This window comes from Neltuma alba, unplaced genomic scaffold (genome assembly GCF_004799145.2).
Source record: "Neltuma alba isolate B1F8T4 unplaced genomic scaffold, ASM479914v2 tig00013207_pilon, whole genome shotgun sequence".
In the NCBI taxonomy this organism is placed as follows: domain Eukaryota; kingdom Viridiplantae; phylum Streptophyta; class Magnoliopsida; order Fabales; family Fabaceae; genus Neltuma; species Neltuma alba.
The window spans coordinates 258481-271172 of record NW_021637512.1 but is presented as its reverse complement, the minus strand read 5'-3'; the positions used below and the strand labels follow the sequence as shown (position 1 = coordinate 271172).

At 31.0% G+C, this 12692-nt stretch overlaps 1 protein-coding gene and 1 non-coding gene across 2 annotated transcripts; both read left to right on the top strand.

The window, feature by feature from the left end:
• Window positions 1-2770: 2770 nt before the first annotated feature.
• LOC114735403 (acid phosphatase 1-like) lies at window positions 2771-5667 on the top strand. The gene is made up of 3 exons (XM_028923089.1): window positions 2771-3016; window positions 4009-4220; window positions 5499-5667. The coding sequence occupies exons 1-3, from the start codon at window positions 2855-2857 to the stop codon at window positions 5665-5667; spliced, it is 543 nt and encodes a 180-aa protein (XP_028778922.1). The 5' UTR covers window positions 2771-2854.
• Window positions 5668-7936: 2269 nt separating this feature from the next.
• Window positions 7937-8081, top strand: LOC114735449 (small nucleolar RNA snoR135). The gene has a single exon (XR_003739270.1). It is a non-coding gene; the product is annotated as a small nucleolar RNA snoR135 (small nucleolar RNA).
• Window positions 8082-12692: the final 4611 nt, after the last annotated feature.

The window sequence follows — 12692 nt, the reverse complement described above, 5'->3', positions numbered from 1 at the left end:
TTGATTTTTTTAAGTTTGTTTTCATTTTAGTTTTTTTATCACTCAATAGGTAAAATTTTTCAAGTTGTTATTGTATTATAAGGACTACTATTTTCAATAAACAAAATTTCAAGGCCAAAACTTATTATTTAAAATTTAAAAGATTAAAATTAAAATAAAAACAAATTTAAAGAATCAAAATTTATATTAATCTTTTATAAAATATAAATGCAAATAAATACTAGCCTGTCTAGCCTCAAACGCTAAGCTAATCATACTTTTTATTCTTGGCCAAAAATTCTAATCATACTTGTGGAAATAATGTAGAATTAATTAATTAATTCCACAATAGTTAATAACTAGTGTCTTATGCGTGAGTTTTGCCGTTTTTCTTTAAACATATTATTTAATATTTATAAAAGTAAGTCTGCTTTGTATTGTCCAATAAACATGTATTACTGTTCTTTAATTTATTGCTGCCTTGTTTTGACCATGTAATGCAAGGAAAAGAATTATAGGAAGAAAATATTTAAGATTACTCCTCTCCAATAATCTTGTATTTATACTAATAAAATTGTCATAGTATTTTTCAATGCGTGCTGTTTAAAATTGTGGATAAACCTATATTGGAGGAGGTTTACTTTTTGTATTCAATATTCCGTAAATTTATATTGTGGGCAGAATATGCCCCATGGGTCTCCCAAAAAAAAAATATTATAGGTGTAGATTAAGACATCAAGAAAGTTGTCAAATACTCCTCCGACCTTAAATATAAGACTCATTTTGTAGTAAATTACATTACAAAATAAATCTTATATTTAGAACTGAAGGGAGTAACGTACAATATATAATATTGTTTTGTGCCGGTAAAAAAAATATAATATTAATTTGCTGAAATATTCTTATTTATTTTATTTAATTGCCATATTCACGAAAATTGGTTAATCAACTTGAGTGAGTACAACTCATTTTCAGTAGTTGCAATTTTTTTAAATTGTACAACTTATCTTATTATGTGCAAATAACTTTTGTTTTAAAATTTTGTGTACATAATTAAAGATAAACCACACATTACTGTAGAAGATTTGCACCCATTGTAAATAAGTTGCACTTTGGGAAGAAATTTTTTAAATAGATACTTTTAACTAAATTTCTCATGGATAATTGCTCTGCCCCTGTCAATATATTTTTATTAATAAATAATGAAATAATCTAAAAATAATTTATGCATGCTTAAAATCCTAAAACAACAATTTCAGCCAAAAGAATTCTAAAACAACGATGATTAAGGGCCCTTTTGCACAAGTTGCAGTCGAAACGGGTAAAAAGTGTACTTGGTTTTTTTTCTTTTGGTGAAATGGCCTTTGACTTTCTATGTATTGTTTGGGTTAATTGACTTATTTAAGTGCTTATAAACAAATTTGATATAAGTCGAAATAAAATTCTTCTCATATACTTATCTCATATTCCGTAATTACAACTAGAGAGCTGTATACAAGCAATTCTAAATGAATCCTACTGCACCAACAGCAATATGTACTATTTATAAAAAGAAGTCCCCACTTTATTTGCTCACAAGCATGCATCCATGCTCCTTTTTTTTTTTTGGCCAGCCCCCTGCTCTTTATCAATCTATATTGCAGCCTTCTTTTGACCACCCAATATATGTTGTCGGTAGGATATACTTCTTGTGTCTCGTCAAAAAGAAAATTATAGACATTTATAGATTATTCTTATTTATCTTATTTTATTCTTTTGGCCAAATGTCTTATTTGATTTCCAAATGCAGATAATTTTTCCATCCATGATTATTTTTATTAGTAAATGGTGCAATGATCCAAAAAAAATTAATGCTTCTGCAAAATTCTTAAAGAATTAATTTCATTTCTATTAAAATAAAAATTAAATCAAAAAATTAAAATACATATCGTACCGATCGCATTTAGACAAATTCAAATATGTCTCAATTAATAATTGAATTGATCAAATTGTCTGCTCGATTGATAAGTTGAATTACATATTTTGCTGCAACAGTATATAGCGTCAAAGAAAAGCTTATAGTTAAAATTAACGTGTAAGAAAATCACATGATACTTTAAAACGGATTTTAAAAGAAAAAGATGAAGACATGAAGTATTACTGTATTAATTAGTAATTAATTAACATAAGCTTTAAGATTTTCTAATGATAAATCGTCATTATACAGTAACAATAAAAATCTATTATGCACATAAAATATAAAATTCATAACAAATAATATTCATATATAAATTCATTAAGAATATGGCGGATCGGTTCTCAAATTTCCTGTCCACGACATGGAACCCATTCTAGTCACAACATGAAAACTGAGAGTAATCATTAAACTATATTCATGAGATTGGTTAATTATATTATCCGCAAATCTCTATGTAATTCCTGATTTGCCTTGTTTTGCCGGCCAACTGTCACTCCACGTGAAGAACATTCCTAAGACCCTGTCCCTTTGATATAATTAACGAACACAAGTCTTTAAGAAGCCAGCTTATATCTATATCTATACGTACTGTGCAGTCTCGAGCTGCAACTTCATTATTTCATCTTCAATAGAACAAAACCCTAATCATCTGATCAATCAAAATCAGCCATGAGAACGACCACGATGATAGTGGCGGCGGCTCTTGTGTTATCCATAGCCTCCATCACGGTGGTGGGCTCGTCGTCACCGGAACCCTACCACCAGATCCATCCTCTACGAACAAAATCTGGGTCTGGTTCTTATGGAGCTTCCCTTCAGGGAATCAACTGTGCAAGTTGGAGACTTGGGGTTGAAGCTCATAACATTATAGACTGGAAAACTGTGCCCAGAGAATGTGAAGGCTATATTGGGAACTATATGTTAGGTTTGCAATATAGAGAGGATTCTAAAGCTGTGGCTCGTGAAGCTTATTTCTATGCAAAGAAGCTCAATCTCACTGGTTATGGTACAGATGTTTGGGTCTTTGATATTGATGAGACTTCCCTCTCTAATCTTCCTTACTATGCTACACATGGTTTTGGGTACGTTCTGATCTTTTTCATCATTAGATTGTTGTTTAATTCCTTTTTGTTGTTTCGAAAGTCATGTATCAGATTTCAACTAATTTGAATCAAATCATTAACCTTTGCTAACAAGATTATAATGCAATATAGTAATATTTCTAGTCCTAATTATAAGACCTCGTTTATGGACTACAAACGAAGGTCTTATAATTAGAACCGAAGGTAGTATAATTGTATTGATTCCAATTAGTCTATATAAAGTTACTGAATACCCAATGAGTTACACTATTTGTACCTTATTGGTGCGGTGTTGTTCGATGTATTTGATTTTTGTGTGTGTTTGAGTGCTACTCCCTCCGATCCTCATTAGATTAACAACTTTACAGTTAAAACTAGTTACTCCTCCGGTCCTAATTATAAGACCCAATTGACTTATTTGAAGAGATTAAGGAAGTAAGTTAAGTTGGTTATTTATAATAAATAAGTGTTGTTATTCCTAAAATATCCTTGCTAATTAAGTATATTGGCTAAAACTATCATTATTAGAAGGATTATCTTGGAAAAAAAAAATACATAAATATAAGAGAGAAAATGGATTGGGTCTTATAATTAGGACCAAATAAAAAGTCAAATTGGGTCTTATAATAAGGACCGGAGGAGTATTTCTTATGAAAATTACTCTCAATAAAAGTCATTACTTATAAGTGTTTGGTTGATTAATTAGTGACGAAAGTTTTTAATTAATTAAGGACATTAAGGGGAAAAAATTAAAAAAGAAACGGTAAAAAGCTCCTATTTATTAAATTTTAGAACATGCCAATATACTCTGCAAGACTTCATAACAAAAAGTACCGATACCCTGATTTAAGTTCTTCTAGCAAATAAAATTTGTAGATAAAGACTTCTCACTTTTCCAAAAATTAATGACTCTAGACAAAACACATTATAGCATGCTGATAGTTATCTTGTAACGGCAATATAATATTATTATGGAATAATAAATGGGAAGGGGTGGAGCCATTCGATGTGACGTCGTTTAACGAGTGGGTGGAGGAAAGCAAGGCACCAGCACTTCCAGAGAGCAAGAAGCTGTACTACAAGTTGATGAAACTGGGCATCAAGATCGTCTTCTTAACTGGAAGGCCTGAATCTCAAAGGAACGCCACTACTCACAATCTCCTTCTTGCTGGTTATCATTCCTGGCACAAATTGATTCTCAAGTAAGCTTCTATTTCTTTCTTTCTATTTATAATATATAAGTGTGTGTGTGTGTGTGTATTTCCCATAAGTTGATGGGCCAATTAATAATTAAATTTATCATCAAGTTTTCAGATAAACTTTTAATAATAAATATATAATTAATTTTTACAATTCTTTATCACAATATTAGTTATAAGCTGACCATGATCAATGAGTTCATACGTAAGTGTTGACTGTGTACACTCAAATACTATCTCCCGTCCTAATTATAAGAGCCAGTTGACTAATTTAAGAAAATTAAGAAAAAAAGTTAAGTTAGTTATTTGTAATAAATATGTGTTGTCTTTCCTAAAATATCCTTACTAATCAAGTATGTTGGTTAAAACTATAATTATTAGAAGGATTATCTTGGAAAAAATTGAGTAAATATGAGAGACAAAATAGATTGGGATCTTATATTTAGGACCAATATAAAAGTCAAATAGGATCTTATATTAAGGATCAGAGGTAGTACATGTTAGCATATTGGCCAAATTAAAAGTTCATATTTGAAAGTTTTAAACTATTTTAAAACTTTAAATATGAATAGATATAAAGAAGAGTTTGGCTAGATGAATGATGCCGATATATTATTTAGAATTCGATCGATTCATTTGTATGTATATGGTCGCATACTGTGCAATAAGTGGAAATACTGTATTGGAATGATGATATACACACACACACACCCGACATGAATCATGCCAATTACATAGTATAAAATACTCATCATCAGGATCGATGCTGATAATACACACACACTTGATTAAGTGGAACTACATGATGATTGATTTGATTTAGAAATAAAGAAAGAAAGGTAAACGATAAAGATAAGGCGGTTGCAGGGACTGGCGATATACTATATAATACTCTTTTGGTCTTTAATAGAAGATCCATTTAACTAGTTTGATTAGATTAAAGAAATTAGGTAAATTAGTTAATTATAAGAAATATAACATGTTTTTTCTAAAATACTATAATCATCTTTCTTAATACCCCATCTCCCTTTTCTACTTGATTATAGTTGAGGGAGTATCCATAGGGGTAATTTAGAAAAAATTGATAAATATAAAAAATAGATATTATATTTAAGACCAAAACCAACTCAACAATTGGGATCAGAAGAATATAGTTGTAATTATAAAATAAAATAAAAAATATTGAATATATATGTGAAAATAAAAATAGACGGTGATGGACGGAGGTTGAGTTATAGAGACGTGAGAGAAGCAAACAACGGCGAATATGTTTGCGTGCAGGGATGGTCAGTATGGAGGGAAAACGGCAGTGGAATACAAATCGGAGGAGAGGAGGAAGGTGGAGGAGGGTGGATACAGAATCGTAGGCAACATCGGCGATCAGTGGAGTGATATTCTGGGGACAACCAACGGCCAGCGCACCTTCAAGCTACCCGATCCCCTCTACTAAATTGCTTGATTATTCCTTCATTTTCAACCCCCTCCTCGAATAAATTGGGTTCACTTCATGATTTATCACCCTTTTCTTTAAAAGTTTAAATATAAATTACTACTATGTTTTACTTTCATTTTGTCATCCTACAAAAAAATGTGTTACATTTATGGTAACTCTATTTATTGTCGGTCCCAAGCTAAAATAAATAAGGTTTTATCCCTTAGGAGCCGTACATGCACCTTTTGATGCATACGGTTCACCAAACGAAAAAGATTATATTCTTGACAACCAACACAAAACTCTTGAATTTTAAATCTTCTATAATGCATTGTAATGCTCTTTTGATTAATAATTCATTTAATGATTTGATTGTTGTTAGAGTATAATACTCCTCTGGTTTTTAATATAAGACTCATTTAACTAATTTGATTAAATTAAGAAAGTTAGGTAAGTTAGTTAATTATAAAAAAATATGATATGTTTTTCTTAAAACACCATAATCATCTTTTTTAATATCCTCTATCCTTCTTTTATTTAATTATGGTTGAGGGAGTATCTATAGGAGTAATTTAAAAAAAATTGATAAATATAAAAAATAAATCTTATATTTAGAATAAAAATGAACTCAACAATTAAGTTATATATTAAAGACTAGATGAGTATTTACTTTGTGTGATGTTGACCTTATCCAATGAGATAACACTTGTTGTTAATGTATCATCATCATCATCAAAATGATCTCCACATTGCGCAGGTTTAATGTCTTTGTGTTATTGCTTCCAAAGTAAGGTTAAGAATTGAATATTGTGAATAAAAAATATTTAGATCTTGTATAAGAAATGCTAAATTTGAGAAAACTCGTATTCAGGATGATGGATCATGTGTTGCTATAGTATCCGCTAAATTGAAATCCGACTTAGTTAAGCCTTGCACGACTCAAATATGAGAGGAACATAGTTTAATTCATGAATGAACAACAACTTACCGGAGTTCATGCTAGGGCTGCACAACGGATGGACCGGACCAGACCAGATCCCAACCTGAAGTCTAGTATGATTTTTTGGTCAAACTGAGTTTGATATTCTATTGTCTGGCCTAGTCTAGTGATGACATGAGGTTGGGTTAGACTGGACTTGGTTCACCAGACTGGTGAACTAATCCAGGCAATCTAGTTGTCCAATTTTCTTTTTTTTAATTTTTTTTCTTTATGAGAAATAAGATTTCAACATGATAAATACAATTAAGATAATAAAAAATACCTATAATCATATGAAACTTGTCGTAAAATATTAAGACTTCATCATAAATACATAAAAATATCTAAAAACATTAAAAACAATTAAAGGTACCATCTAAATTACAAATTATTGAAAAATAAAAAATTCACCTAGACTGGACTGGACTAGTCAAAGTGATATGATCACTTGGTCCGAAACCTAGTCCAGCCTGACCAACTAGTCTGGTCCAGTCTAGTCTAATTTCATTATATAGTTAATTTGGATTGGATTGGACCAGACAAGACCACTTCGGGTTGGACTGGACTAGACCGAACCATCGGGTTTTTGCACACCCCTAGTTCATGCTACAGCTGAGTTCATGCTATACCAATAATACATTAGCTAGATAATATTTTTAAAACAAAATACTAGCTCTGATCCTTAATATAAGATCCTATTTAAATTTTATTTTAATCATAAATATAATATTCCAATCCACTTTGTCTCTCATATTTATACATTTTTTCCAAATTAGCCCTTCTAACAATGATAGTTCTAGTCAATACACTTGATTAGTAAGAATATTTTAGGAAAGATAACACCTATTTAGGACAAATAAATAACTCAACTTTTTTTCTTAATCTCCTCAAATTAGTTAACTGACTCTTATAGTTAGGACCGGAGGTAGTATTTAATTTATTATTAACTCAAGTGCTTTAGAAAAATATCAGCCGAAAAAAACACAACTCAAGAAAAACAAAAAGGGAGCAGTGAAGTCGACCCATACTGAGCTAGGGAAAGAATGGGCCGGGTAATGGATCCAATTGGAAATTAAATTCGGCCCATTAGAATCATTTCAGGCCCACTACCCCTCAAAATATTTAGGGTTTTGCAGCCTCCGCCGTTAATCTTCCTATATATGCAACCGCATGGGTACCTTTTCTTCCCGTCTCTCGTTCTTGATGGTGGTATCCTGTGTTTCGTCGATCGCTCTTTGTATGTTCTTAGGGTTTATAGAGCTAATAGTCTTCGATATTGAGGTCTTAGATGTCTCGAATTGTGATTGAGACGCAGAGATTGTGTGTATCGGTATTGTGCTTCGATTCAATGCACTGTTCCGAAAGTATTCTCTGCCACACAGATCTGGGGAAGGTGGGCAGTTGTGCTCCATCTTTTTCATTGGATTTCACAACAATCATCTTCCCCACATTTCCTTCCTCTTTATCCTTCTTTTATGGCTCTGAGGATCGCTGAGAAATGACTTTGTTTGCTTCAAACTTCGCAACTTTCGTACATGTTTGTTCATGATATGCCTTCGTCTCTATGCCAAAATCTTTGGCATTCCTGTTAACTGAGTGGTATTTCTTTACACCTAACCCTAAAACAAAATACGGAATTTTGAAACTCGCATCATCATGACTTGGGAAAAGAAATCTTGAGATTTTACCTTCATCAATCCGTAAGATGCACATCGGCATCTATAATTGATAGATGATATTGATACCAATGGATCAATCTTAATATGCTGCAGATGCATTGTGTGGTATGTTATGACATGAAGAAACTTGAGCAAATGTGCATTATTACGGTAATAAATTAAATTCTTCGCTCAAAACGAGATCAAGATATCACACCTTAATAACTTCTAGTGCTGTGAAGGCTTCAGGTCTAAGCTCAAATTCTAGCCTTGGACAGTTGTGTGAAATTAACTTTGAATGAGTTTGAGAAGCTTAGCACTTGTTTCTTCCGGGATTCTTCTCTAAATATCAATAACAGGAAGTTGGACTCAATTTCTTAGGAAGAGATCCTAAATTCCGAGTCTTGAGGATTTTGAACAGGGAAGTAAAGACACACCATGGATCAGTGTATTGGTGGAAAAAGAAAGCACAAAAGGTTTCCTAACTACCTCTCTTCACCCCCTTGGACATCCAGATCACAGGTTTTGAATGTCTATATTGTGGGTGGATAGGGAATAAGGAGTGAAACGGGCGCATCTTTCTTCTACAGCACACATTCAGGTTCATTTTGATCCAGTGATTTGTAGTTGTTAGGTACATTTGAGAATAGAAAAGAGAATTTTAGTCCATTTGAGGAGGAAAAAATACTAGCAACCTACAGTACAGAACCTAGCTAGGAGAAGACACAGAAAAACAATAAGAAGAAAAGACAGAACTGTGAAGGGATACGGCATCCAATTCCAACATCATCAGAACATGAGCAACTAGTATATCCTTTGAAGAATCCTTGTATTACAGTACTGACATTAAAACAATGCTATATGCTAGCTCCATAAGTAAACATGGGTTGCTCTGGGTTTCGATTTTGTCTTTTGTTTTTTAAAACATCAGGTATCCATCGGCATACCTAGTGACTAATCCTTTTGCTGGCTTGTAGACATCTCGATAGGTGGAACCCTCGACACTTGGTTAAGAGATGATGAGCTCCTACCATTCAACCACACTTTTTGAGTTTTTTGGTTTTGTCTTTTAATTGCATACTTTTTCCTGAAATAGATGTTTTTGCTACTTTTTTTTTCTTTTCTTAATGGCCTTTTGAAAATATCCTAAAATATAAGGAAAATTAGTTTTTGATTCTTATAGTTTTGGTTTGGTTGGGACCTAATTTTTAAATTTTAACTCAAGATAACTTGGTGGATTAATATTCGTATAATATTTTGAAACATTTTCTTAAGTTTGGGATGCACCTTAACCCCTTCGCTAACTTTGACTGCTGCAATTGTTATAGTTTGACCATTTAAAATGTTATTTCTTATATTTAAAAAATTAAAGTTGTATTTCATAAAACTTATGTATTAACGTTTTAAGTGAATGGAATTATCAAGATTAAGTTATATTAAATTAAAATTTGTAGATTAAGTTTAAATATTAAAAGTAGACACATTTCTTAACAAAGATTTAAACATGTTTTTGAAGAATCAACTTTTTTCATTAGGGAAGAATTGTTAACGTGAGGAAAATATTAGAGACTTTTCAAAAGCCCAAAGCATTTCAAAAATGGGCTTATAGCCTCCAGACAAATGAGCTGATCATGAAAAAAAAAATACCAAACAAACTTCTCCTAAAAGTCCAAACGAAGTACCTGTGTGTCCGCATTTCGTGCTCAGCACTCAAAACTAGGCTTTTTTACCAGTATACTATACACAGTAAAAAAAAAAAACCAAAATGCTACAGTTTTAAAAGTATTTACCTATATGCCATACTTAAAATCATTTTTAGTAAGAATGGTTTTCAAATTATACACAAGTCACTTGTATGTTTTCTAATAAAAAGTGAAATTATTCTTAGTGTGAATGATTTTACTTTTTGACATTTTATTTTTTTTAAATCAAAAATTGAAATCGTTCATGCCAAGAATGATTTTACTTTATTTTCTTCGCATGTAAGAGTCTCTCTACCATTTCCTTCTTAATGCTCACTTCTCTCACTTCTCAATTCAATCCTTTCTTTCCATGCAAATCTGTAAGGCCACAACAATATACATGCTTTTATATATTTACATGTTCAGTTTTTGTTTCCTTCTTTATCTCCTATCATCCTAGAGCTCTCTCTTCTTATTCTTCTTCTTCCTTATGATGGTTCACTTGATCCATTTCTATTGTTATCTTGCTCTGTTATGTTTCTACTCTTGCTTCTAAGCACTTGACAAAGCTCTTTTACCAATATTGTGGGTATGTTATTTTTCTTCTTCTTTTTTTTAAATTTGCAGTTGTGATATAGAATTTGATTTTTCATTTATACTACTTTTGATGGGTTAATATTTTATTATTCTAATTTTCACGAGGTGAGTGGTGGGTTCAACGATTTGGAATATTTGTACTCTTTCTAAGTTAGGTGCCTCTTGTTTTGACAGCAAAACTATCATCTGTTATATTGTCTTAAGATATTAAGATTTTGATACAAGCTCTAACTTTTTTTTAGTATATGATTTTTCTTAAATGAAAGTTTACTTCTCCAGGAGTTTCAATTTGATAAGATAAAACTGAAAATTAATTATATATATACACTCTTAAGTATCAAATCTGTGGTATATATGATGAGTAAGAAGTTGGTAAAACAAAGAAAAAGAAAAAAGAAAGTGTTCTACTCACTTCAAGTGACCTATTGCTTTCATATATTTTTTTAGGTAAAAACAGGGTGTAAGTAATGAATATTTGAAATGAATGAAAGGCACTCATAATCTCTTTTCTTCATTTTGACTTTTTCTTGCTATTTGTTATGTTACACTTTTGAATCAGTGATGACGTGTCATGATATTAGTGCTTTGAATCAAGAGTAAAATACTCTGAGTATTCTCCTAGTTTGCATCAATTACATAAACCTCTCATCTATTTTAAAAACATATAGTTTAGCTCAATTAGTTAACACTGTTAGGAATATTCTAAAAATATTCTAAAAATATTATTTTTAATTGAAATTCATATTAAAATAACAATATTCTTGTTCATTACGAGAATTGTTTACCTGAAGAATGATTTTGAAAATTATTTATCTGAAGAACGATTTTAAGTGTAGCATATTGGTAAATACTTTTGAAACTACAGCATTTTAGTTTTTTTTTTTACTGTATGTAGCATACTAGTAAAAAAGCCATCAAAACTAACTTAATTAACTAATTTTTTAATGTATTCAAATTAATTAACGATCTCTTATGTTAACGACCAAAGGTAGTATATATTAAAATTATTTTTGGATTAAGTTTCATTCAATACTCTAAAATATTTTTCATGTGTATTCAGTAAAAATATTGGATGTATCTAAAAGATACTTTAAAGCGTTGGATAAATTACAAAATATTTTAAGATATAGAGAGATCTAACAAAATATTCTAGGGTGATGGATGAATAAAAAAATATTTTTAGGATGCTGAACTTGCCTGAAAAGTAATTTAAGATATTGGATAATTGTATGAGAAAATATTTTAAAATATGGGATGCATCTAAAAAAATATTTTAGTGTGCTAGATGAAACACAATATTTTAGGATAATAAATATATTTTAAAAAATACTTTAAAGTACTAAATAAAACTTAAACAAAAAATAATTCTAATGCATATATTTTTTAATAAGAAAGGTAAAAAAAGAGAAAAAGCAAAAAAAAAAAAAAATCCGACGCTGGCATGCTAAGTAGCCGGCGTTTTGAGTGTGGAGTGCACCGCGCACGGAGCGCGCGCCCCTCAGATGGATTCGTGAATTCTCAAGGGGTCAAATCTTCCACAAAGATATTTTTCTTGCTAGTCAAGGAAACTCCCCCGACAACATCGCCTCAAATAGCGTGGCTCTACGATCCCCTACCATCCCCAAAACGCCACGTGTATCTGAGCTTTTTAGGTTTGGAAAACCTCATCACTACGTATCAAATTAAAACCTCCGGCGTTAGCCAAAAAAAAAAGCAAAAGAAAAAGAATCTCTATGGTTCCTATGTGGTGTTACCTGCGTAAAAAATACCAGCGGTCAAACTTGTATAATCAATAGAAAAATTAAACAATAATCAGTATTTATATAAAATTAGAATTCAAAATTTAAAGATTATATCAAAACAATATCAAGATAAGGAGACAAGAAGATAGATTAGTAAAGCCAAAATATTTAAATCAAGTAAGGTACCCTTACTTGGTTAAATTTGAAAACAATGCTTATCTCAAACATATAATAATTAAAAAACGGCATGCTTTCCTTTTTTTCATCCAAAAAGTGACATCTCTTTGAATAAAATAATCAACAATCAGTCAATTAATAACTAATAAGGGACATGTAATCTGATTAATTGATTGATGATTGCAAATTTGATTGATTATGATAATTT